At 40.3% G+C, this 27835-nt stretch overlaps 2 protein-coding genes across 5 annotated transcripts in view; one reads left to right on the top strand and one right to left on the bottom strand.

Moving 5' to 3' along the window:
- Positions 1-195: 195 nt before the first annotated feature.
- LOC117424463 (ER degradation-enhancing alpha-mannosidase-like protein 2) lies at positions 196-7742 on the bottom strand. The gene is made up of 11 exons (XM_058990931.1): positions 7490-7742; positions 7129-7239; positions 6980-7019; positions 6509-6614; positions 5910-6035; positions 3373-3584; positions 2811-2952; positions 2306-2430; positions 1706-1850; positions 891-1012; positions 196-735 (listed from the first exon to the last, which is right to left on the bottom strand). Exons 1-11 carry the CDS (start codon positions 7588-7590, stop codon positions 283-285), a joined length of 1683 nt encoding a protein of 560 aa, XP_058846914.1. The 5' UTR covers positions 7591-7742; the 3' UTR covers positions 196-282.
- A 3802-nt stretch (positions 7743-11544) lies between these two features.
- LOC117420465 (protein NDRG3-like) overlaps positions 11545-27835 on the top strand; it is a 37495-nt gene continuing 21204 nt past the window's right edge. For all 4 annotated transcript variants that reach the window (XM_034033941.3, XM_034033919.3, XM_034033923.3 and 1 more), the window contains exons 1-3: positions 11545-11701; positions 23685-23767; positions 27564-27596. In XM_034033941.3, coding sequence (XP_033889832.1) covers positions 23711-23767; positions 27564-27596 — 90 coding nt within the window. In that variant the 5' untranslated portion in view covers positions 11545-11701; positions 23685-23710. The remainder of the gene's footprint in view (positions 11702-23684; positions 23768-27563; positions 27597-27835) is intronic.

Genomic DNA, 27835 nt, shown 5'->3' with positions numbered 1-27835 from the left:
AACTGTTATTTGCCCAGCAACATCAGTATTAGTAGTGCATAACCCTATTTGTTTTCTTTAAAATTCTCTGCGGAGGATACCAGCCCCTTAATGTTTGATGAAAAAACAGATTTTCAAAAAAATATTTTTGTGTTTGATTGTTGTTGTTTACATTATTGGTGGTACTGAACTACAGTTATTCTTTTTCACAAGATAATTGGAAATAAATACAATTTTATTAGCAGTCAAAAACAAACAAACAAACAAAAAAAAAAACAGGCAACTTTAAAAACAGTAGTGACGTCATGTATTTTCAGTACTAAACACTTGTCCAAGTATAGAGAGCTTAGAGCTGAAGGGCTGGCTGGGGCAGGACAGGACTGGCATTTTCCTTTTCTTTCTGTCCTGTAGTACAATCCTCTCTGTTTGTTCATGCGGTTCCCCTGTGCTTGAAGTTTGGGATTTGGGGGGTTCCCTCTCCCCGCTGAGTATCTCCACTATCTCCCAGCGCTCAGCCCGGGCCTGGCTGCAGCAGTGCAGAGCGGCTGGGTCTAGGGGGTGCGCCTCAGTGTTGAAGACGTACCCCCCCGCCCCCAGGACGCAGTCTCCGTGCGGCCCGCTCACCGTGTCGAAGTGAGAGCCGTCGTTGTGGAGGAAGTTGTCGGGATCGAAAAGCAGGTAGAGATACTTCACCGTCTCGGCCAGGAAGAAGGACTCCATGCGGTTATCCAGCTTGTGATCCCTCACGTCCTTCACCTGGAAACAAAGCAGACAAACAAACCTTGAACGCAAAACCACCCACATCAGTTTCGCAAAACACAAAAAACACAGAAGGTAACTGTCTGCCTCCTTTACTGCAGGAGTGTGGATAGAAATGCCGGCTCCGCCCATCTGGATAAGAGCTGCTTTACCGTTGCAAACCCGCAGTCCACACGGCTGATCTTCTCGATGGACTCCACAACGTCTCGTCCCAGCTGCAGCAGGGTGGGGTCAGCGGTGGCACGATAGAGGTACATGGCACTCTCTATCAGCTCTGCGGGAAGAGGAGAGGGATTAGTTATACAAGCTCTCACACTGAAGCAAATGAGAAGTGGGACTCAAGTAGCAGGCAGAGGGAGAGTGTGACCATAGTAAGCATCTTAACCACTGTACCATGAAGACCAACATTTTCTACTCTGTTTTTATATTGATCTCGTATATACACTTATTGATCTTGTATATTACTGCTATTATGGATTGGTACTCAGTTCTTTGTAACTGTTCAACCGGGCCTTGGATCCCCCCAGTACAGCTCTGGCTGATGTTTCCTGGGAACCCACAGTTATAAGATGGTGTAGCTATTTATTGTGGTGTAGCTAAATACTGTATCTTGTACATTGTTCAGTAGCTATAAGCAGATTTCTGTGGCAACAGAATGAAAAAAAGCAGCCTAGTAGAAAGCTACACCTGTATGACAAACCAAGCCAGTGATCAACAGTGTCTTGTTTCTCTATTGTTAAAACATTTACCCAATGAATCTAGCCCCATGTTTCTTGTATGACAGATCTTATTTACTTTGCAGCCATAGTTGTACCATAAAATATACCACCAAGATTGTTCTACAGAAAGTGGCACACAATGTTGTTGTTGTCCACCGAACAAGTAATCTGTCTTGTGCAAGAATACATAATGGAAAGTAACTACTGTAACAGCTGGATTGTCTGATAACTGAAAGGTGTAAATGTACCTGGCCGCAGAGGGTAGCCCTCTCTCTTGTCCACGGTGTACCCCTGGGGGATGCTGTAGAACTCTGGCAGCCCTCCGAACTGTTTCCACACTGTGTAGTAGTTGAGAAAGGTTTTCATTGCGCTGTCTAAATCACCGATCAGGCTCTGAAACAGCAACACAAAAAGCTTAGCCAGTGGACCGAAAAAAACAACTCATGAGAATCTTAGGATTATGAAGCCTTTCCTACCTATCTGGGGTCCTGATAAAAGTGTTTGGCTCTTAGATCTGAATATATCTTTTTTATACATCAAGTCAAAATACTATATTGATCCAAATACTGCAGTATATTGATTTCTTGAAGCCTCTGTTTCTGCTGGCCCCTGAAGATAAGAAACACCTGCCCTTACTCTTATTAAAATAGACAGCCTTGTGAAATACTGAACTTTTGATTTCAATGAAATAATTAGATTTTTGTTGAGTTAGATCCTGATTGCAGCCACCTTCTTTGATGTTGAGTTCCAGTACTGTATAATAAAACAATTGTATAAAATAATAACAATTGTATAACTGACGTAGCTAAAGGTGATTAGAATATGTATTTAATTAGTGTATTTCTTACCTGCAGCCCTGGCCAAAATGCTTCCAGAGACTGGAAGACTGGCATGGACACAGTCCCTTTGTGCATCTGAACCCAGAAATACCAGTCGTCATACTTAGTGTAGTTTCGAATTGCTTTGTCATACTCTGTGATGATGGGATGAACACACACAGACATTATTAACAGCCAACACCAAACATGCATCTCCAGTTCATAAACAAATATCCTTTATATATTCAATATATCTTACATATCTCTCTCTATATATATTATCTCTATATATTAAACAACCTCCTGCTTGATTGTAAGGTTTGTGCTTTGTTATAACAATCTACCCTCCTAATCTATCCTGATTCTATCCAGCAGGTGGTGGTGGAATCAAAATTGTTTTAATTGAATCTGCTTTTATCTGCGATATCCACTGCGGGGAGACGTCATGCAATAGCAGAGTTTTTTACAGCACATTTGGCATGTGATGGCCTGTGTGTGTGTGTGTGTGCGTGTGTGTGTGTGTGTGCGCTCTCACCTAAGAACATGGAGTGCAGCTCCTCGTCCTGTAACAGGATGGCTCCCTTCACCAGGTACTCAAAGTAGGAGTCCACCCCTGCTCCTATCCCTGCGTCCTGCGCAACCCACTTGGAGCTGATCACGTCAATGTGGTTCCCAACCTGAGGAAGGAGATTCAGACAGCACTGGGATCAGCATTCCTCCAATGTTCACTGTACTGGAATTACTGGTAAGCAAGCATTTTAAAACAGCTAGTGCGCAGTAAACGTTTTCTGAAAGGAACAAAACATTTTTGATGGTAAGAACCTAGCAAGAAACAACCCTTACAATTCTATCATCCCTCCCAGAAACCTTTTCTTTGCTTTAGCACGTGCTTCAATATAGTGAATCTGGTCCAGGGAGTTTTGTAATTAAGTGAATCAGGCATTTATATACTGATAGCACAGCCGTTGTGTGGGAGAGGCATCTGTGTGTGTGTGCGTGTGCGTGTGTGTGTGTGTGTATGCCTGTGTGTATGCCGGTGTGTGTGTATGACTGTGTGTGTAGGCGTGTGAACAGCCTGCACTACTCCTCTCACTCACCAGCCCAATGTCAGAACGTGTTTTCCAGAGCTCCCTCAGTGCTTTCCTGGCCACCTTCTCGAAGACTGGGTCCCCAGTGAGCCGGCTCAGTGTGGAGAACTCCAGGATGAAGGTGCCGACCCCGGCAGTACAGGTCACTGGCGTCTCCGTGGGGTTCACTCCGCGCAGCAGGTTCACCGTGCCGTACGGCATGCCTGTCGGAGTCTGGAACGCTGCACCCGGGCACAGCACAACACACGCTCAATTAGCAAGTCCCATTTACATTAGTACAACAGTTTACAATGCTATTATAAAATCATCAACAAAAATCACAATATTGTATGCAGCCACATACAAGGTTATATCGACTCACTATCAAAATCAGTCTACTACATTAAAAGAAAATGCTTCGTTTCAATCATTTCCAATACATTACAACAATACTTGATCTCCAATGCATTATGCTTCATTGCAATCATTTCCAGTGCATTACAAGAAGCTGAACTGTTATTAACTGGTATGGGACTGACCAGCAGTGATCTGCCAACCTCAATACAAACCAGCAGTTTTATTACGTGAACGAGCCTGCAGTGCAACACACGCGTTTTCTTGCTTGGACCCTTGTTTGAAAGCTCACAGGCTTAGAACCTGTCAACGCCTTGTTGATTTAATTTGAAAATGTATCAATGTCTTTATAATGGTGAGGGACCACAACATGCACTGCAACTGCAGACTGTTACAATAAAGCCTTCCACCAAATCCTCCAAACCTACCTAGTAAGCATAATCGTTTACAATTGCACATTGGCATGATTTACTGTGTCAGGCAAACTCCAATCTAGTTTACATTGTTCAAATATGATTTTCTGCCCCTTGCATTTGTTTAGTTTAAAAGCGAACTTAAAGAGAGCTGTCACAGGGCTATCAAAACATAACACTACTACCCATCTACGCCCCTGCAGTGTTTGCTATTCTGTGTACATGACTGCCCTTGGGTGGTTATTATTCACATGCAGTGCAAATGGTATTATGGCAAAAGGTTATTTGGGGTTATTGAACATAGCTGACGGCTACTGTTAAATATGGGAAGAGACCATTAGCAAACGTCACCCTCGATTGATTATCATGTTACAATGGACACACTGGGAAGGTCAGGCAAATAAAAACATCAGTTTGAGATAAAGGAAGCGAGCGACAGGATCAGACAGTGCTGCACACTGACAACTTTCTAAAGACTGAACTGGGAATTTTCTGAGTTTTTACTTGGAAATGTAACCATCATCAGTTCTACTATTACTGTAAACGCTGAGTGGGCATAAGTGCAGAAGGACGGGCCAGTGTAAAACTGTACTACATTCTTTCTCTTAGGGTTAGGGTTAGGCAGATTTAAATCTTAAACTCAGTATTCTAACTCTCTGAAAAGCCTGGCCCCTATTTCTACACCTATGCCTGTTTCTGTAGCGTCCAAGAGGGAATGCAAGGACACAGTGACCTTACTTTAAAGCATGAGAATGGGGAATAAATTACTGGCCAGTGCTTTTTAATTCCAGAGCACAGCCATTACAGCTGGATGAACACTCACGAAAAAAGCATTTTTGACAATGCCTTGCGAATCAGACTTGCACCATTGGCAATTAGATTAATATATTTGATATTTAGCTTAGATCAGTGTATTTCATTTGAGGGCTGTGCTAGGACAACCAGTCACAGTATTCATGTGTAAAAACATTTTTCAATTATTCAATTATTCAAACAAACAGCAATCCAATTATCATATTCGAATTCACAAGTAGCATCACTAAATGTTGTTTGTATACTCTAACTGACATTTGAAATTTATTAAGAAGATATTTCCCTATTGTTATATCATATAGTGCTATACCATGCCATATTATCTATAGGTTTATACAAAGAATATTCATCTGAATTTTGAAATAATATATGAGTCGCTGTTCATGTTAGCACGAGTATTAAACCTAACTCTGTGCATGATAATGTACTGGAATGCTGCTTTGATCCCCTGGGACCCCCTTGCAAATGAGGTGGCAAGCACCCCTGTAATGGGTCTTATCGATCCGAAATGAATCGATCAGACTGCATCCACGCTTCATGTTGGAGCAATCCTGAATGCACAAGGATGCCAGAGTGAATGCAGCACACTGACCTCCCCAGGGATTTTGCTCCATCAGAATGCTCAATCAAACCCACAATGCACGCAGTACGTGTCCAGAAATAGCAATGGTCACGTCTGCTACAGTAGCCTCATTATGGATGCAGCAACCATGACACCAGAAATTATAATTCTGCACTGCACTCCTATCATTCACATTAAACGCACTCTCAGGTGCTGTAATATCTGCCTTCTAAAACAAACAAAAAGTGTCATACTGAAGATGCAATACGGACACCTATTCAAGTTATTAAAACTGTTTTTGATATGCTGGTTTTGCTTAGTTTTTTCAAAGAAGTAGAATTTAACACACATTTCTCCCACTAGTTTTTTTTATACATAAACGAGCTGAAAGGGAAATGGTATTCTGAATATATCTTCCTGCTCACCTGGCAGAAGTTTGCGTGCAGCTTCTTCAGCCATCCTGAGAAGGGGCCCCGAGCAGGGCCATCCCACCTCCAGCTCCATCCCGGCCTTCTTCGACAGCAAGTGAGCGGAGAGGAGGCCTCCCACCACTAGGGGCAGGAGCAAGCACTTCAGTTTGTAGTTCTGACACGTTTAACGCCGTGATAAATCCACACAGAAGAATATGATCATATCTTCACCAGGGCTCAAGATAATAATATAAGAGTCTTGTACCAATGAGTCCTGAAAACAGGCATGTTAAGGGTCTGTCTGGTTCGATAAGCACAGGAAGGATGGTTTAACCAATAGCTTAGTGCCTATACAGTATGTTTTAGACCAGGGGTGTCGAATCACAGTCCCACTCCAGGTGTAATAGATACAGTGATAAAATTAAATATTTCAGGGTCTGAATGGAGGTTTAATTGGTCAGTTAAACAATTTAGAACAGGGTTGGTACAAAGACCAGGAGTGGAGGGGACAAGTTTGGCCGCCCCTGTTTTGTAACAATGAACCCTGTCAATAAAAATAGCACAAAAAAAGAAACCTTTTTATACAGTTTGGCGATTTGCCCCTCAGTACTCACCTCGGATGTTGGTTTCAAACACTGATGCGTTCACATCGCTGTCAAAGTTAATATTTTCCTGCAGCACAGACACCACCCGCTGAAACTCTGTTTTGTTACCTAAAATCTAAAAAAGTAATAAATAAACAAACAAACAAATCAACAGGCTGTTTTAATGATAGGTACAGTGTTTCTCCCCTGCCATCACCAAATACAACAACCTCATTCTAAAAATTCTCTTGCCAAAATAAAAACTAAATTGAAGGAAGTCTCTACCATCCAACAAGAACCTACTATCCACTAATCAATGAATAGACCTAGAATACAAAACTGAAGAAAGTGGGCTCCCGAGGAATAATGCATCTCTGGAGTAGAGTATGTTAATGGTCTTACAGCTTGCTGTGGTCCTCATGGATATAAAGCAAGGCTACTGTATGAACTCAACACAAAGTTCAAATACTGTACTGCATAAAACAAGAAATATAGGCTCACCAGCAGTGTGTCAAGTGCGTCGATCAGTGTCAGAGAAAAACTGCAGGAAAGAATACAGAAATATACTATGTATTAAATACAGAATTAAGAAATGCATTAATGAACTCAGCCCTTGCTTTTATGACTAGCAACTCATACAGAACACACACCTGCCCCAAGTGTCCTGACCGTCACAGGTCAGAGGTCGAAGTTCATCATAGGGATAAGCATTCTCGAGGTAACTGTTGTAGGCGTGATAAAACATTGACTTTATCCGTTCTCTGTTGGAAAAAAACACAATGTTTTCAGCAATCTGACCAGCTTTCTATATTCTACTTAATTCATACAGAATGACTTGAGAGGCAATCTGATAGAACTAATTAATTCATTTTCAAGTGTTTCGTCAGTGGTTTTCCACTCTTATTATTGTGCTAATTAGACATTTGCACTATAAAGAACACACGTCTCTTCATCTTACAGCGATGATGCATTTTCAGAAGTAGCGTCCACTTCAATTGTGAACCAACCAACCTGTAATGTGCCATATCGTGCTCTGTAAACTCCTTTCCTGTGGCATGGTTTACGATTAGAAAGACGCAGAAAAACGCGGTGCACAGGTACTTCATCAGCATTTCGAAACGTATAATTAGTTAATGGAAGAAATAATAACGCAGCGTTACTCTGTTTACTCCATTGAAGTAGTGCTTGAACGAGTTCCGTATTTCACTGCTGCAATGTTTTGAGCAGAAATAAGGAAGTGCTGAATGGCTCTAGTGAGCATGTGCGATACAGAGCGCAGACACACTCTTCACGCACTCGTCTTTTAATTAAAGGGACACACACGTTAAAAAAAAACTGGTAAAATAAAATAATGAAGCAAAAACAGAGGGTAATAAAGATTACTGTAAACTGGTTCTGTGAAAAAAGATCACCGGGCCCAACGCGTTTAAAATTCAGCTTACATTTTCTACTTTGAGAAATGATACCATTTTACAAGTGTACACTATTACATCAACAAGCTTTCTAGTAACACGCTTTTCTTTTCTTTTCTTTTTTTTTAGTCCAAAACAAAGAACTAACAGTAAAATGCATTTTGTCCACGGAGCTTTCGTCTAGATTGTGTAAAGCTTAATGATGATTCATTGTTTTCCTGCAGTTTTTAAAAAACAGTATGCAATATATCAAACAGACAGTTCCTTAGAGCACACAACGGAAGGAGCAGAAATAGTGGGGTGTTCTTTATTCACTGTTAACTGAATCTTCCAGATCTGGACCAACGGGAAACACAAACACGCTGTTATCATGCCAGCTGTTCGGAAGCTTTACAGGAGGATCTGGAATGGCCGTCATTGCTTTACAGAAAGCAACAGCCTGTCAAGGATGCAGTGAATAAGCGCTTAGAGCGGAGGCATGCCCTAGGCACTCGTTATCACAAGCAATGTTCGATACTCTGATATCAAATTGTTCTCATCATACAGTATTTATTATTATTATTATTATTATTATTATTATTATTATTATTATTATTATTATTATTATTATTCCCAACTGACAAAAAAACATACTGGTAATTATTATGTAAAATTATAAAAAACAACAACAAAAGAGTCTTTGCACTGCTGTAGAACTTCAAGCAGTTTGTTCTATCAGAGATGAGGCTTTCATTTTGGTTCTCGGAAGGTGTTAGTGAGGGGAGGGTTAGGAATCCAGTCTTAATAAAAAAAATACAATTGAGTTCTGGAGGGGTGTGATAAACTGTAATGAATGGTTAACATTTTTTAAATGGGATTTAATCTCAACCCATAGTGCCACCCACTGGCCATGTGTTGTAACTGTGATTTCTTTGCAAGGGTTTATTAATTAAGAGTTTTTTTTTTTTTAATTAACGCATACCACCTCGTGGCAGGAGGCTGCCCTGTAATTGTTGTTTGTTTTACTTAAAGGCTATTGAAGTTTGATTGGCACTAGGGGTTCATTGGGAACACTGCTTTAGGTCAGCATACAACCTATTGTTTTTTTTAGGTTAGTTTACGTGTCTGGGGTAAGACTGAGTGTAAACAGATGCAGAACTCTATTGTTACACTTTAGAACCCACCAGCACAGCAGCTGTTTATGCTGACTTCCACGCTTACAGTATATAATGGTTTGGAGAAGATGTGCTTACTGGAAACTGTTACCAAACATTCTTTGAATGACAGTGACAACAGGGCCTGGTTGAGGGCAATGGTCAACAAACAAGCAATTTAGAGCTGTTAAAACAATGCCTCTAGCTGCATGTTTTAATTTACTTGCAAATCACTGTTTGCCCTCATACATTGCCTTGTTAAAAACATGGAAGCATTGTGGCTTTGGTAAATAATATGTGAATGTAAATAGCTGGACAAGAACTGGAACACTGCTGCTATCCCACTGAAAGACACTATTGAATGTGTTGCCATTCTTTTAATGTGTTACCAAAGCTTGAGACACAAAATTGCAATTGCTGCAGTGAAAAACAGATTGGTGCAGATATGATTGAAGAAAGTCCACCTTTAGTTGTCTTATCGTTTCTTATAGATTTTCTTCATTGTAAAACAAGGTACAACAGCACTCTACTATACAAGTTAAAAATGACTTTATGTGCTGCGATACGTCACTCTGTAGATCCAGGACCATTGAGGCGATACTACAAGAAGAACAAGTTGTTGCTGTAATAAGGGAATATATTCGAGGGGACATTGCAAATAACATTATTATTATTATTTATTTCTTAGCAGACGCCCTTATCCAGGGCGACTTACAATTGTTACAAGATATCACATTATGCATTATTTCACATTATACAGATATCACATTATTTTTACATACAATTACCCATTTAAACAGTTGGGTTTTTACTGGAGCAATATAGGTAAAGTGCCTTGCTCAAGGGTACAACAGCAGTGTCCCTCACTGGGGATTGAACCCACGACCCTCTGGTCAGGAGTCCAGAGCCCTAACCACTACTCCACACTGCACAACATGCAATGTTTTCTTTTTAAGAGTCACCAGGAGAGATGTATGTTAAGCTTGCTCCCAAAAGTGATATTCGTAATTATTTTAAAAATCCAATTTGACAGTAATTTCTTTTTTAAACCCTGGTTCTCTTTTATTCACATCCCTGTTATGGTTCTGTCAGTGCCTGCAGTATCATCATTATCCTCTTGTGTTTTTTCTCAGTGCTTTGATTCACACTGCCTTTGTTCTTCCTTCGAGTAAGAATAGCCTTTTCTATTCATATCCTGCCATTTGTGAAACACAAGAGTATTCCCATATCACTGAGTTCTGATAACAATTTCAGTTTCAATCTAATTGGCAAACAATGTAAAATGTCACTTTACAAGAGGTGATTAAAAATGGCAGGTATATAATGATTATTCTTTTTTCCCTTATTTGTTATTGTGACAGGGCAGAATCCCTGCCCCTGTAAATCGTGTGTGTGTGTGAGAAATGACAACACAACCTCGGAATTATACAGCTCCTTTCATAGCAGAAGCTCTTTACAAAACAACACCTGAAAAGAAAAGACAATTCAATAGAATAAAGCACAGCGAAAGCATGGTAACGCATAGGGAAGCACTGTAAAGCACCGATAATATGTTAAAATGTATTTAAAAGCATAGTAAACTATGAGAAATGCATAGCTAAGCCATGGGAAAAGCATGGGAGAAAACTGCAAATTTAGTGTGATATTATAAATATAAACAACAGGAAAGGTAACTTAACAATGCCAATTCAAAAAAGTAGGCTTTTAGTCTAAATTTAAAAATACCCACTCAACCAGAGTCTCTGATAGAGAAGTCCACAGTCTGGGAGCCTAAGAGCTGAAAGGCTGGGATCACCTTGAGTGCGACACTTAGGATGGAGAGTAAAGCAAGGTCAGAGGAGAGCCGTGACCTCGAGAGACATGCACCAGCACTGCTACCTGGGAGAGTTCCAGGGAGGCATTGGGAGGGGCTGATGACTGATAAAGCTGGCGGGTATTTTAATGAAAGCACAATCTCACTTCTACTTTCTTTTGTACTTGCACTTTTCACATGTGTTTAATAATATTACATGCTGTTTCATTGCAGTGCTTTCTCAGGTTTTCTGGTTTCTCCCCTGCTGTAATGCTGTAGAACGAAATGATAAACATGTAGCTGTTTTTAAATATGCATTTTATAGGGTAACCTCTGTAAACGAGCCTGGTGACTAAGTTTGGAGTGTTTGAGGCATATCATGACTGCAATGCTTGTTTGAGTTCCTTTCCTGCAAACATATCTATTTTGATTAATACAGCTTCAGTGCTCTGCCATCATTGGTGCACACATTTCAGATGACCAAAAGTTCAGCCTTGTCAAGATTGTTTTTAATAAAAAATAAATAAAAATGATATGATGGTAACATTTTTAAAAAAATTGAGGGTAAAGCAGAAAATGCAAATGAGACATTTTCTGTAAACTAGCATTTTGCAGAAAGACTGCAGACTACAGTAACTTTGGTTCTTTCCTTAAGTCCTCAGTCTGTGGTTTAAAATGGACTTCTGTGTCTTTAAGAAAGGGGCGGTCGTGCCTGGCCAGTGACGTGCCTTGTCGTTGTACCCTTTCTGCTTGAGATAAAGAACGACCAGAGAGCAGAATAGCAAATTCAGGAAAACGTGCTGAGGGTAGCATTGCGAATACGGCATTTATATTTTGTACTCGTCAGGATTCTTAAGGTCACCAAACATCGTAGTTTTACCCAACGGTGAGTAGAAACGTCTTGCAAACGATTATGGTCTAGGTTAACTGTCGTTACTGTTTTTTTTTTTTTAATCATGATGTTCACGACGTTGTCCCTTTTGATGTTGCAATACACTGATTATTATATTATTTCAATAACACCTTTCTTCTTAAAAAGAATAAACAGCATATACCAAATCTTAAAAGGATTAGATTGGAGATACGATTATTCCAAAAATATTTTGGATTCTATTACAGTAATAAGGTTAAATGATATTTAAGATGGCTAGTCGTATTAATACATCGTTCTTTAGGAATTAGTACTGTCTGTACTCAGCTGTTTGTGAGTCACGGGGATAACATGATGGACGTTAAAACAGTTGCTGTCCTACATGCATAATGTAGGTTAATATTAATTTAGACTACGTCAGATTACACATCCTGACTTCCCTTTCTACGGAATATATAATATAAGTACATGACACGACATACATCGTTAGCGCTGCCTGGGGAGTGGAGTCCTGAGCTGTTTGAAGAACTGCCAACTTTTCAATTAACAATGTATGTCATTTACACTGCAAAGCTACGATTCATATCGCCATATCCCTGTATCCATACATCCATTTTACCGCAACTGCTTGTTAATTTGCGAAGGAACGGACCGCGACTCTGTTGCAAACACGTACTAGAAATTTAGATTATTTTGTTTTCTAAAGCTCATCAGACAGCTAAACACTTGGTTTAGATAGTACGGTATTTGGCCTTCGCCGTATAACATTTTACGTTTATAACTTTCTAATTTTAATTTGACGGTGGGTATTGTTAATCACAGCATAGTAGCACCATCAATTTTAATTGGAAAAGCAGCAGAGATCAGTTACCGCATTTGTCCTTGTCACTCACGAGTAGCTGTCGCCAGCTAGTTTGGTAAGTGATAGTTGTGTAACCTGGCGCACCTGTACTGGTCCCAGTTGGATTTTAATTAGTATGGTATTGACCCCTGACCTACACGTTTTTTTTTTTTTTTAAAAAACGCCTAACAGAGACAATGATGGTGGATATTGCTTGCTCTGGTTGTGTTGCGTGGCGCTGCTTTTCATCTGTCATTTCTGTGATTATTTAGCTATAGCTTAAACAGACGTGTCGGTGTTTACACAATAACAGCATAATACAGTTGGTTGTACCCTCGGAATTCCTGTACCATCAAAACAACAACGATGTGTGCATAATATGCAATGAAAAAACAAACAAAGGTATATCCAGGCCAAGTTAAGATTTCAGTAAAAAAAGGGGTTGGTGAATTGAAACATTCTTGTAGATTTATTAATATGCCAGTGAACCCGGAGCTATGGCTGTTTCCTGCATGCTTTACACCTGTTAGTGCCAGTGTATGCAGGTTTGTCCACAGGAAGTCATCTTGCCCACTGAGCAGCAATGGTTAAACATTAGCATGTTAATTAAGTTGAGCACCTCTGAGAGGTACAGTAGTTTGGCTAGGGCAGTTGCAGGGTGTGTTGCGTAAGGTGTATAAAACCGACATGAGGAAAATTCCAGCAAGTCTGGCTTTGCTGGCTTTCCCTCTTGTGTTCCAGGAGTAGGAGTCTGCTGTAGCAGTGCATTCAGAAACTGGGGATTTTTAAAAGCCCAGGGCAGCAGGTCCTGGTATTAAAAAAAAGAATAAACAAGGAACCTGCAATGGGGAAATCGCTGGTATTCATCCACTTTCAAAACCCTTTCAAAACATTGCTGTGTCTTGACCTGCAGAATTGCTGCATGTGACAGTTGCATTGAGGTGTCTTATTTCCATTGTGCTTCAGATATCTGGCTGTTTGTATATTTCCCAAGACAGGTGGATACCTGTGCCTGCATCCAACTGGCCTGTTTATATGACTTCATGCATCGCTTGAGCAGGAGCCTCCATCACCCTGCTGATGTTTACACTTGATACACACACAAGGGGGCTGACAGCACAGGCTTTACAGCAAGCGGAGGCCTCATGGGAAGAATGGTAGAATATTCTAGATAATGCAGAACTAAGGGGAAGAAGAGCGATGTAGCTTTAACAAAAAGACTAAAGAGTGACTCGGAGTTCATCTTATTTACTTGTCATCTTGGAAGCTTAGGAAAGTGGTGCATCACAACAAAACTGGGTCACTACCTGGATTTTAGAATTAACAGCTACAGTATTTATTTATTTTTTGTAATAACTGAGGCATGTTTCTGTGTTTGTTTTTTTTTACCCTTTTGAGGCTTTGTGTTCCGCTGCACTTTGAACACCACACTTCAGAACCCATTTCAGATACAGACTTCAGACTGCCAGTGGCTGCAGCAATGTGGTCATGTGACTTTCTGCCTTTTCAGATGATAGAGAAACCAAAAGGTTACTGTGTGAGATATTGGCTGCATATTTTCTTGTACACAAGCTGTATTCTACAAGTCTGTCAGGCAGGTTTGATTTATCTTGTAATCAAAATGACTTGTGTTGCTACCCCTTGATTATAACTTCAGAAAAAGCATGGGGCTTAACATTTACTCCCATACTGCACCCTACTGTAGATGACCCTGTATACTGATAACTGATGTAATGTATTGAAAACCCTTTCAGTCTTATACTGTACCACATGATATTAAAACCCCAGCTGGCTCGCTGAATGGAATGGAAAACACTTGCTAGCTCTGACTTGTCTCTGAATCATGTATGTATGACTTCAGTATACTGTAATCCTGCTTCCCACATTGCCAGACAGCCTGGCTGTGTTTGGCAAAGTGCATTTAAAAACACACACCCACCCACTAATGACAGGTTTTCCTTTACAAATGATCCACTATGAAATGCTGTCAATGGGATTTCTAGGAGCACTAAGACCATCCTGTCCTCCCTGCTGTACAGCACCCTAGCCTGGATGTGACAAGAAAGCCGTTTCTTTATTGAAGTCATAGATCAGGTTTTTGGCGCCAGCTTTTGGGCAGATGGAGATATTCAATATTTTGTCAAATCAGAGAGGCTTTGTGCTGGAGGAGTTGTTGGCCTGTGCTGTTGAATTTAATCCAGCCTCTGCGGGGCAGCAGGAATCAAACGGTATTCGGTACGACTCCATAGACGCTAAGCCTGCATCTTTCCATGTGTTACAGGCTCTGCAGACTGGAGGTGCTTTGTAAAATGACATCTGAATTGCTTTGCAGGGAGAGACGATGAAGTGCATGGTCTGATCTTAGTCTGGAGAAAAAAAACAATCGATTTAGTTATGAGTTTATAAAGATACCCCCCCATAGTGCAGGTTAATGTACTGTGTGTGTGTGTGAATGCAAACAGAAGAATCTTACTTTATAAACCATGGGAGCAATTGGGTTTCCATTTTAATTGAAAAGGATGGAGACGTCAAGGCTAGTTAGTTTTTAACAGATTGTTTATTAAACCAGAATGCGTTTGTATTTCTGGCCTCTGATTTATGAGAGGGTAATAAATGATATACCGTATTCTGCCTTATTGGGTTAGCATGTTGTAAATATTTACCTGCAGTATAATTTCATTTAATTGGGTAAGATTTAATTATTACATAACGTAATCTGTTCTAAATATTACAACTCTACTTATTAATACCTGCTGTTTTTTCCAGGGATTTTATAAATAAATAAATACAAAATACAAGTATGCTGCAGTTCTTGGAACCAAAGACTATTCACTAGAATGCTTCATTTCAAATCTTCTGACTCTGAAAGTAGAGTTACTGTAATAACCATTCCCCTGTGGTTTCCATGGACTGGCAGCCATGGGCACACTGTAATGAGATCAAATAACTGCATTCGTATCTTAATTCTCTATTTATTTATTTATGTATGTATGTATGTATGTATGTATTTATGTATGTATTTATTGTTTAAATTGTTTTAACCAGGTCAAACTTCCTAGGAATTAATATATTTACAGATACAGAAGTAGTGTATGGAATATCTATCTATCTTTCTCTCTTTATCTCATTTATTTGTGTGTGTATATGTTCTATAGTTATATATATGTGTGTGTGTGTAATATATATATATATATATATATATATATATATATATATATATTACACACACACACATATATATAACTATAGAACATATACACACACAAATAAATGAGATATAGATAGTTAGATAGATATTCCATACACTACTTCTGTATCTGTAAATATATTAATTCCTAGGAAGTTTGACCTGGTTAAAACAATTTAAACAATAAATAATATTATATATATATATACACACACACACACATTTGGATGAAAGCGTCTGCTAAATGATTTAATAATAATAATATAAGAAATGAAAAAGAAAATTAACCAATAGTTCAGCACTTTACAAGGAACAGTCACACCATGGATGACCTAAAGTTTGTGGTTTTAGAAAAAATTAAATTAGATAATGTATAGAAGAATAAAAATAAAATAAATGGATAAATAGACTAGATACCATGATGCCTGAAGGTTTAAACAGAAAGGAACAGTAGATCATTACATCATTAGCTATATAGTGAATGACATCACAAAGAGAAATAAATGTGTGGTTACTATGGCATCAAAAGCCTATAAATTCCTCCAATGTTTGTTTTCAAACACACTTTCCCTTGACAAAAGTATGTTATACATACCGAAACGTTGGGAAGTTGGCTCTTTGAGCAAAAACTTATTTGTGTGAACCTTTTTGAAGAATAAATATATATATATATTATATTGAGGAATGTTTTGTTAACTGTTGTTAGGCCTGTTTTGAAGTTTGCAGTTCACAAAACCTTTTGAAAGTGGTTTTAAAAACTGTACTAAACACATTAAACCAACAGTGAAAATGAAGCATTTTTATGTATTTTTACTGAGATTTTGATGAGCCTTTGCGTCACGTGATGCAAAAAAAAAAAAGAGGTCATGACCTCTGTGTCCTCCTAGCTGGTTATGGCCTTGCTGATTAACTGATTTAAAGAAATGATTAACCTGAGAGAACAGGCCTGTCAACCATTGCATAAAACATTCAGATCTGTTTTGTAAACTTCCATCCCCTTATAGTGAAGCATATCATAATAACAAGAAGAACTCCCTGGTAAAACCGAGCACACTTCCTCACCTTGTACCAACAAGCGGGCACTAACCTCCCCACAAGTGTCTTTGGGCTGAATGGTATTACAAAGAACAGCCCTGTACTGCATGGACACTGGGTACATACTTACTGTATTAAAACTACTGTAGCTGCAGACTTGGACAGTCCCACTCGTTCATACAGCATTAACAGACTGTCTTGCCGATGGGAGTGGATTCCCTGCACACTGCTGTGCACTTTAACTAATATTTTAACCTTGGGGAAGGGTAATGAAATGGAGGCTCCATCGGCAGGAGGGCCCATCAGCTACAGTAGCAGCAGTGAGTGTTTTTTTTTGACGTATTAAAGTGTAAGCCAGAGAGCTGAATAAGGGCTGCTGCTTTCACTGCAGTACTGCATTGGAAGCAGTTTCTCTAGGATTGCAATGGCAATGATGGAACCCAACTCTCCTCCTATATATCTTGTTCCTGAAGAATAGATGTGGTGTGGTTTAGTTTTTGTTCAATGTTAAAGTAGTACCGATACATAAGTGACTGTAATGCTATTCGTTTTTATTTCAGTCTTACAGAGCATAAAACCCTGATCCAATAATTATTATTATTTGTTTATTTAGCAGACACCTTTATCCAAGGCGACTTACAGAGACTAGGGTGTGTGAACTATGCATCAGCTGCAGAGTCACTTACAATTACGTCTCACCCGAAAGACGGAGCACAAGGAGGTTAAGTGACTTGCTCAGGGTCACACAATGAGTCAGTGGCTGAGGTGGGATTTGAACCGGGGACCTCCTAGTTACAAGCCCCTTTCTTTAACCACTGGACCACACAGCCTATATGACTTGCTGTATATTTCCCTCAGGAGGCTGTTGCATGCTCTTGTACAGCACACTATGAATTGGGGAATAGTGCCCAGTTTTGGGGTTATTGGGAAGAGCAGCAGGTTTTCTGTGGTACAGAACAGCATCAGTCACTGGTGTTTACACTCTCGGGAGCCCCACAGTGAGTTTCAGTCTTTATCACAGAGCGCCCGGGGTTGGGAGGGACTCCAGCAGTCATTCGATTGTCTCCTCTCTCTCTCTCTCTCTCTCTCTCTCCTGGGGCTGTTCCTTCATTTTGTTATATAAACCCAGTATACTGTGCAGGTCACCCAGTTGTCTCCTAACCCCGGTCTGTCGTGCTCTACACTGACTCCTACTGGTGCAGGGACTGCACTTCCACAAGGCTGTATTTTAGAAGAACCTTAAATGCGAGTCTTCAATATTCCGTTTTGCCTCGTTTTTAATAACGTGTTAAATACTGTCGAATGTAATATTTTGTTGAGGGGGATAGATCAGTCCTTTAACACGTGCACTGCACCTGATTGCAGATGGACACTAGCATTGACACGATCTCTAGCTCTGCCTGCGTCACTCTCCAGCAAATGAAGCTAATAAGATTGCTGCTTTTCTGCTTTGATCATGAAGACGGAGTGAACGGGATTCCTCCCACGCAGCCTCCTTTGAGAGAGGAATGTGATTGCCAGGCTTCACCAGGACATTTACACAGAAAGCAGGATTAGAATTCTCTTGTGCTCTTTCCACTTCCACGTTCAATCCTTTCCTCTTGGATGAAAACTATAAATGTCAGAGGGAGCTAATTAGAAAAGGCGCTGATTGCCCGATATTCATCAGACACACGTGTGTTTGAAGTGTGAGATTAATGAGATTAAGGGTTGCATGCATCTCGGTTTCCTTTCGTTTAGAAAGGCGTTTATGGGCTAGCTGGAATGAACTGTGATGTAGCAAACGCTGCTCTTTAAATGTTGGAATGACTCCTATCTGTAAGAGCAGTGTTGCCAAGGAGAAAGAGGAGAGTGGCCTGTTCCTGGAGTGCAGTGAATGCAATGTTGAAAATGAGCCTGGCTCAATTTATAGAGTAAACACATAAATAATTATACCCTGGGCAGCTTAAAGGTATTTGAATGAATTAGGCTCCATTAAGTCAAGTCACATACAGGAGGCAGTGTGGTCTAGTGGTTAAAGTCCTGGGCTTGTAACCAGAAGGTCATCGGTTCAAATCCCACCTTTGCCACTGACTGACTCACTGTGTGACACTGAGCAAGTCACTAAACCTCCTTGTGCTCCGTCCTGCGGATGAGAAGTTAAATCAGTGTCCTGTTGTAAGTGACTCTACATATAATGCACAGTTCACAGCCTACCTCTGTAAAGATGGTGGTCCACTATGAAAGGCACTATATAAAAATATACTTATTATATTATATCTCAGCATTATCCTAATTCTGCTAAGTTTTCATGGTACAGTACTCTTAAATAACATCAGAAACCCTTTACAAGGGATGCTGTGCTGTTTGAGTGCACGTATACAGGGATTATTCAGAGTTCACTATAGACCGGCCTAGATTTAACAATTTCCAAATGGGTCAATTTTATGTCCTTGGAATTGGAATTGATTAAAAGGGAATGGGAATTGGAACTGGGAATATATTTAAAATAAGAATCAGAATTAAAAAAACAGGAATTGACCCCAACCCTGGTGATGAAATGTCAGTAACGGTCTCCTAAGACAGTGTGCAGAATGACTGTGTTTCACCAGCTAGCATTTCCTCTGTCATCAATTATTCACCCTCTCTACTGACAGGCAGGTTCCGCTGCCTTTTGTTCAGTGTCTAGTAACTGGAGCTCGATCTGCTCGCATGAAACTTCATCAGTGCGAGTGTCTGTCGAGGTGAACCCAGTCGAGAGCGGTTCAGGAAGAATCCTCACAGCCGTTTCTGTTTGTTAGGAGCCTGAGGAGTACCTAACCTTGATGTCCCTTTATTAAGATACGCTGGTGAATGCCAGGCTCGCACTGCATATCTCCTGTGAAAGGGTTTTCTAGGGAGGGAGGCCTTGAAACATCCACTTTTGGATTGGTAGGTTGTGATGGCAAACCTTTCCTGAAACCAGCCACTGTTCTGTGTGACTAATTACTGTAGCAGTTCGACTCCTAGAAATGTTTGAATTCTGTTTCATATAATTGCTCATACTGCGTCAGTCATTTTTATTTAAATATTTTATTCGAGATCGCATAGGGTTTGAAGCTAACGACCACACAGAGTTTCAGTATTCTAAAGCTCAAAGGACATCTTCCAGGGAAATCTACACTGAACCTGATTGGCTGGGAAGGATCATAGTGGGAAATAGATGTGAATATCTTCGCTGTCTGTCAATCCGTTCTGTATTCCCATCAGTTCACTTCTTTCAATTTTATTTAACCCCTTAAGGTACACAAGGAATTAAACGTTTGTTCAAACGGTTTCTTCTTAAAATACTTTTCAGAGTGACTCGAGCATCACAAGGAAACTGACCATTTGGATGACCGACCAGATCCACCCTGTCAGTACATTTTAAACCCTGTTTCGTGCACCTCAAATAATGTTATTTGTGGGGCGTGTATGTCCCTTGTACCTTAAATGGTTAAGCTTGTGATGGAAAAACACCTGCTGCTTGCTCAGAGCTGCACACATAACTGTATCGGACAGCTGGCATAGTGGAAGAAAAAACTGCATGGGAGTGGAACATGTAATTGTAATTCTGACATCGGTGAGCGTGAGGACCATTTACATACCATAGCCAGTCGCTAATCCGAACCAGCTGGGACCGGACCCTCTTCACACCAGTGATTTGTTGGAAATTCTGATGGCAGTCTGTTCCATAATAAAGATTGACTAATCTAGTGTTTTATGATTTTGCCAGTTACATCAAAAATCACTAATAACCCCTTTTAAGACAGCTGAATTTTTTTTTTACATGATCTTGAAGCGGCTTGCATTTCATTGTGATAGCATGGTTCGGACTATAGGTCAGTTCAGAGAATATACTAAACTGTGTTCTTCTGATAACAAAACCCATTTCACTGTGTTTCCATATGGAAAGATGATGGTGCTTTCTGACAGATGCAAAGCTCCTGTCCTGAGAGGTGCAAATTAGAATCCCATCTCCCGGCAGTGACGTCCTGTCATACCTTGTACTGTATCACCATAGCAACTACAGAAGGTGACCCAAAATAACCTTCGCAGCTTTAACCGGGACACAGTGTTGCTGCATAATAAAACATGAAATTAATTTTAAAATAACACGACCCAAAGGAAACGAATAGATTACTGCTTGACTCATTTGGTTTGTATTCTGTGGACGGACCTGGGTGGAACATTAGTGCTGTCAATTCACCAAGCATGTGGACTGCAAATCCAGTGTCAAGTCCTTGCAGCATCTCCAGTGGCACAGTGCTTCTTCACACCTCAGAAAAATACTTTGAACCTACTCCTGTTTAATGGATTGTTTTAAAACCAGTAGGCACCTCACTGTGGTACTGTACTAAATTGTATGAAAGTCAGACAATCTGTTCCGCCTCAAATGGTTAGGACTGTTTTTAATGTCCGTCTTGACCTACTTGCATTTCGGAGAAATACTTCAAAAGGAACCCAGTTTGTACCAAACTGTAACTGTTCCGAAGTTTATTCGTCATGAATCGCTGATGACCTTGCCCTGAAAGTCAAAGATTCCAGACTATCCTAATACACGTGGCCTTTGTGAGGTACAGAGCGTGAACAATTGTTTTAGTATTCTGCGAAACGCTAGCGAGGTTGTGGATAAATACTTTAAATACAATCTGTGACATCACCAAGTCCAGTTGAAACCGCCACCTTGTCAAAGATTATTGGCTCCTGAAGAATTCAGGATTAGGAGGGACTACTGTACATCGCATTTCCCTTTCGTCCCAGATTTTTTTTTTACGTCCGAGGGAAGTTTCAGATTTATATTCTAAATAAACCTTTGTAAGCACTCCTGACTCTTTTACTGCTTATTTTTTTTTTTTTATCGAAAAGCTGATCTGGTTTAAATGAGCTGAAAGCAGATTTCTGAAGCAAGGTCCCGTCACAGTTTTAATGGATATAATGAGTTTCTGCTTGTTTTGTTTGCTTCAACGCAGTGACTCTCTCGGGCCCGGCAGAGTTGTTTTGTATCCAGAACAGAATAACCAACAAGACCCCCTGTTCTCAAAACACGCCTTCAAGAAAAATTCTGAGCTTTTGTGTTCTTGATTAGCCGTATCAACTAAAAAAGAAAAGTTAATTCAATGAGGTTCAAAAAACCTGAAGTGTGACATTAAAATAAGGTATACTTCACATCCAAACAAGCATAATCACTGTTCATTTCATCGATGTTTGTGTTAATAGAAGTATTAGGGGTGTGCTGATACTCATGTTAGTAATTGCCTTTAAAAAGTCTTTACCGTCGGGTATTAAATAAGCTATTCGTTAATGTGTTGATTTCAAAACAAGAAAAGCTCCCTTTCCCTTACCGACAACGAGTATCGGCACATCCCTAATACTGTAAAGATGAAACCCTTGCTTCTGAATAGAAAGGCTGGATAGCATGTCTTCTTGATGGAGTTTATTTAACCCCCTACCCTGTTGAGTCTCTGCCATTTCAGCTGAGGGCAGAGGCGTACATAATTACCTTTAAAGCTGAAATGATATATTTTTGTTTCTTATGCCAGTAACATTATGCAGCACCTGAAAGATGCGTCCTGAATTTTGTGTGTGTTTTTTCTTTCTTTCTTTTTTCATATTTTCTGTTGTTTTTCCAAGCACCAGGGGACGGGCAGCAGGCATAAACCTTACATTTACGGTCATCCTACAGCAAATAAAAACTGTATACCACGAAGGATCATTCGGTATTCTCTAGAACGTGGCTCCCGCAGTATATACCATGAGGAAGATGATTGCATTGCACTGAAGGGGGCAGTGTTGAGTGCTGTTGTGTTTACAAATGCAATAATGGAGCAACCTGGGCCACCAAACTCCCCTTGTCAATACGGCCTCCTCCAGGGAGTATCTGTTACCCTGTCTGCAGTCTTGCTCTAAGCTTCAGTAAATCACTTTAGTCCTCCAAAGAAAAAAACATTTCAGGCAGCTTTCCTTCTGTTTTCAGTGTTACAAATCAGTGACTTCTTTTGTATCGTAATTTAATTTGCATGGGCTTGAAATGACACTATAAATCATATACAAAACCTTGCTTAAATGGTGAACCATCGTCACAAACCATCATGTCAGAACGTTTATTGATTTGAGAAACATTTCCTGTTCTTTTAAGAAAACTAATGTAGTTTCTAATCGATCGTAACATTGCCACTGGGGCAAGATTATTTTTTTTGTTTAAAAGCATCAGCTCTTCATTGTGGTTGTAGAAAGCTACAGCTCCAGGCTGTCTGGTCACTTGGCTATTTTGAGCTACTCTTGTGGGGGGCAAATCATTCATCAGCTACCTGGGAGGTGAGCAGCTAGACTGGGGTTTACATCATGAGTCCTAGGGAGTGCTGAAGCTGAGGCACAGGAAAGGTTAAAGGATATTGCACTCACGTCTCAATGTGTTCTAAAAACAGCTCTTAGCAGATGGTGTCCTTCAATGAATTTCTAGAGAATTTTGTGTATTATGGCCATTTGTACATACAGACTAACTTATTCTGAAAGACTAATGGAAATGGCACTTTTATAGAAAGGACGAAAAGCATTTTGGATTACTGTAGAATTTAATTAAGCATCCCTGAGTAGGATGGATTTATTTTTAAAACCTTAATACGGAGGACTGTGAAGTTTCTTGGGTACAGAGACACACACTGAGTTATTGTATTGGTACAAATCGGGGATGCACAATGGTTCCAAGTGGGTAACGCAAAGACAAGCAATAAGTGAGTGCAGACAATCTCTCACTGGAGTTGTTCCCCTGCGGGAGGTGGCTATTCAAATATGGAAAATAAATTTGCTTTCCAGCATCCACGTGGGTGGGATGAGAATGAGACGTTCAGCTACCAGTGTAGTCCTGTTTATATTAACTGCTTCACGGCTGTAGCAGTGGTCAGTTTGCTTACGTTTTACTTTCTCCTGTGTTCCAGGTTTCAGTAGCGGGTGTGCATTTATCATGGACGAGTTACAAGACGTACAGCTAACTGAGATCAAGCCACTACTGACTGAAAAGGTGAGTACTGGGCAATACATTGTGTGTGTGTGTGCGTGTACACTGGTGGGACTAGATCTGTTTTCATTGGCTGCTGTACAAACCTGCAGTCTGTTCCACTTGTACTTGTGGAATTCAGAATTAATTGCATTTACAATGTGATTGTAGTTTTAGTTGAACCTTGGCACATCTGTGTAGTTATACTTGGAATAAACAGAGTAAACATGTTAATGTGGTTAGCTGTTAATGTTACTTTTTAGTATAATTGTAATTTACTGTAGCACAGTTGTAATTGAACAGAAAGCATTGTAATTGTAGTTGCAATTTGAGCAAACAGTTGTGCTGTAGTTAGATCTGCTGCTGTATTCAATGGTATGGTACCAGTACTGGACTTGTGCCGCTGGCATGCTGCATCTCTTCCAGGGTCATAAATGTTGGCAGCTTGTCTTTCAGCAACGCAGGTGACTCATAAAATGAAAAAAATTGTATGCGTTTTTAATGGCTCGACACAAAAAAAAGCTCTTGCAGGACTGTTCTTTGTTGTTCAAACATTTTAAAGTGCTACAACATCGTAAACACATTTAGAACTAGTAACTTGCATGCATTTATCTAATCCTTTATCCTAATCAATCAAACAGAAGGCAGTTTGTGTTGCCCGCTGGGTGGAGAAATCTGATATCAATTAAAAAGTACCAGGTTGATCTCTTGTGTCCAGCAGTGTCGCTCATTTCAATTTTCTTGATGGGTTTAAAAATCAAACAAACAGCAGTGCAATGATTGTGACATAGATCTGTGAACTGAAGCAGAGTGTACTCCTGAGGTGATTGTGAGATCCTCCCTCATTTAGGTATAATTATTGGTGTGAATAATTGATGACTCTCCTGCCTGCCTGCCTGCTGCAGATGAGTGCTACACAGCAGTGAGGAGTGCTAGGGGAGAGAAATCTCTCCTGGGAGCTTCTAATATGATCAAAGAGAAGGACCTGGAAACCTGCTAACACTTGCTGAGAAGCTTCTCTCTACTACACACTGCTGAGTTAGGAACATTTATAGAAGACCCATCTACAGATATTTCCAAGATTCCCCCACTGATATCATATAGATGAGACAAGAACCAAAGAGAATGCAGTGTGTATATACACGGTGAGATTCATCCTTCTGCTGAACTTTTTTAAAAGGCACACTTGCATACAATAGGCCATGATGTACTACCTGTAAATCCATTAACACAGAGATCAGAAAGCACTAAATGATCATTCAGCATCCATGAGCCTTTTACATGCACCTCTAAAGGAATGGTATACTGTGTTATCTGCAAGAAGTGCAACAAACTTGACATTGGGGAAACTGAAAGGCGTTTAGCAAACTGCTAGTATATGACATCACAAACACATTAATAGATTTAAATAGAAATAAGTGGGTGTAGTTACCATGGCATCAAAAGCCTAGAAGTACTTCCACACTTTCCTTTAACAAAGGTGTGTTAAAAATACCAAAATATTGGGAAGTTGGCTCGTTTGAGCATGTCTATGAATTGAATCAGTACTGGAGACTAGAGGCCAGTAAATACTACTCCACTTACCCAATAACTGCAAGGAGCTTCATGAGACCCACCAGGCATCTCTTGTAAAGGTCACCTTCAATGAAGGCTCATGGGAAAGCCTGGGACCATTTGAACTGCCTGTCCAGCCTGGACTGAGATCCTTCACAGAAACACAGACACACAACTGTACCCCAGAGAACCCTGAGTGCCTTTACCAAACTGTGAAGCAGTAGGCAGTGTAATAAAACACATCTTCAAACTGTGTCACAGTTCAGAAAGCAGAGCAGATATAAGTAAAGGGAATTTTTTTTATATATTGATAATTGTTACAGGAAATACTAAAAGTGCTGACCATTTCTAAATGCGCTTATACAGTAACCTTCATTTTATATCCTCTATATGTATATGTCCAGGTATTTATAACCCTGTGTGCAGCACTACACCCTGCCTGTGAGTGCTGTATTGCACCATGCGGTGGTGATTAATCTTCTTGGCTACTGTAGGTGTTTTAATGATGTAACTAGAACGGAAATCCAAGAGACTGGCATTGTGAGCTGCTGTATATTTTGAAGGTAACAGTTTAATTACGTTTGGAATATTTCTGGGTGGAATATTACTGATGTGGAAAAAACCTCCCAGTAGGGGTCCCAATTAGCTAGTGCTGTTAAATCGGAAAAGGGGATAAAGTGAGTAGAATTGGACCTAAGTAATCCAGCAGTCTGTCCCCTCTCTGCAGGCACTGAGCTGGATTTTGTAAAGTAAGTAAGTGTTCACAAACACACACACACACACACACACACACACAAACACACTGCCATGGTTAACAGGATGGAAAAGTTATTTCTGCCCTCAGACCAACCTAAACACAAAAAGCTGTGGACATGTTTTCAAAGAGATTACAGTAAAGCTTATGCTACAAACTGAGAGAGGTCCGGAACAAATTCAAATATCCAAACCACTGCAGCAGGTTTCTTTCTAGTTTTACACAACTAAATGATTTTCTGTTCCGTACACCCCAGGGGTGTCTTGCAGCACCTCTTTGGCACTCGGGTACCCACGGGCAGCAGAGAGAGAGAGACTCGCACTGCCAGTGGATAGTACTGCAACTCTTGGCTTTGGGTCTTAAATTTAATTTCTACTGTTTTGTATTCTGTGCACGTCTGGCTGAGGAGGGATAGATTTTTCTTCTCGTACGTTTAGAACATCACATGTCTACAGGGGCAGGGGGTTGGAATTTTCCACTCTGACACACCACACTCCCTGACTCTCTCGCTCTGTGTCTTACCCTGTATTATCTACAGCAGCTTAGCATGTTGTACAGCGGAGCTGAGAACCTGGTCAGTGTTCAGCAGAATGTGCTGCTTTTAGTTTTATTAAACATTTAATAACCCAAAGTGTAGTGAAACAAACCTGTGCATCTCTAGCCAGAAGAAGGTCCTTTAGGGAAGCATTGGTAAACCAGTGGAATTATCCCCAAGGTTACCAGGTGATGCTGCTCATTGTTTAATGTATGCTGCTGTGCTTTCAGTTTCCACTTCCTTCTATTCTGCTTTAGAGAGGTTGTGAGCTTAGTAACGAAACCAAGATATGCTGTGTTTGAACAGAACCACTCTCCATAACTTGTGTCTAATTCAATCGTAATGCAGGTTTCATCTAGGGCTATAGTATAACTGCTTGACTATAATTACAGACAACTCTGTCCTCCGATTTGGCTGAAATAACCTTGAGCATTGTATAAACCCATGTAAGCATCAACCCTTTTTTCTTGCTCCCTCCCCATTCAGCAGTTGTGCTGACTTCCCTCGTAAGTGTTAATTTGGCGTTCCTGGTTTATACAGCTCCATAAAGCACTGTGTGGGCATCACTCCGTTAACGGACTCGAATATTAAAACGATTAGTTCTGGATTGTATGGGCATCGACGCTACACTCTCCCCTCGTACGATGTGGAATGGGAGTAGGTTGATACAAGCCTGGCGTCCTGTGTTTGGGTCTGGTTGTATTACGCTCGGCACTACAGATCGTTTTGATGTACCGGCTTCTGTCGTCTCCAGCGCTGTCAAAGCAACCAAACTAAATCCATCTCCCGCAAAACCTGTATAAATAAAAGGGGTAGCCATTTCTGTTGTAATCAGAGGAGACCCCAACAGTCTTCTGTTGCTACCAGCAATAAAATGAAAAGAAGTGAACGAGGTCCTAATGTATTTGATGTGAAAGCTGTTGAGGCTCCCCGGGATCTAATTCTTGTGGTTTTGTGTTGTTTTTTTCTCTTCGCAGAACGCTCGGAATTTCCAGGACTTTGACTGCCAGGTGAGTGAACCCAGCTGCCATGATGGATGGGACCACATGGGAGTGAACTGAGGAAATGACGGGGTTACACAACCCAGTGGATCAGCAAGCTGTGTTTTCAAATCAGGGTTATTAGAAACATTGGCTTGATAATTCAGTTGACAAAGGGTTCCTGAGACTCTGTGCACTCTGAAGCTTTCACTCTGCTGATGTTTTGTTAAAAGAAAGGTATATCTCAGTTGCACCCTCACCCCACCCAC

This window comes from Acipenser ruthenus, chromosome 18, assembly GCF_902713425.1.
Source record: "Acipenser ruthenus chromosome 18, fAciRut3.2 maternal haplotype, whole genome shotgun sequence".
Lineage (NCBI taxonomy): Eukaryota > Metazoa > Chordata > Actinopteri > Acipenseriformes > Acipenseridae > Acipenser > Acipenser ruthenus.
Note: the sequence above shows the minus strand (reverse complement) of the source record. Positions and strands in the feature narration are given on the sequence as shown.

Bases quoted from the DNA above. Each gene is read 5' to 3' on its own strand.
- LOC117424463 (XM_058990931.1), bottom strand. From the start codon at position 7,590: ATGCTGATGAAGTACCTGTGCACCGCGTTTTTCTGCGTCTTTCTAATC. The intron at 7,020-7,128 runs GTGTGTGTTCTG...TCTTTCCTGCAG, and splicing joins GGTCAGGACACTTGGGGCAG to TTTTTCTCTGACACTGATCG. The intron at 2,953-3,372 runs GTGAGTGAGAGG...CTCCTTCCTCAG, and splicing joins CACGTTCTGACATTGGGCTG to GTTGGGAACCACATTGACGT.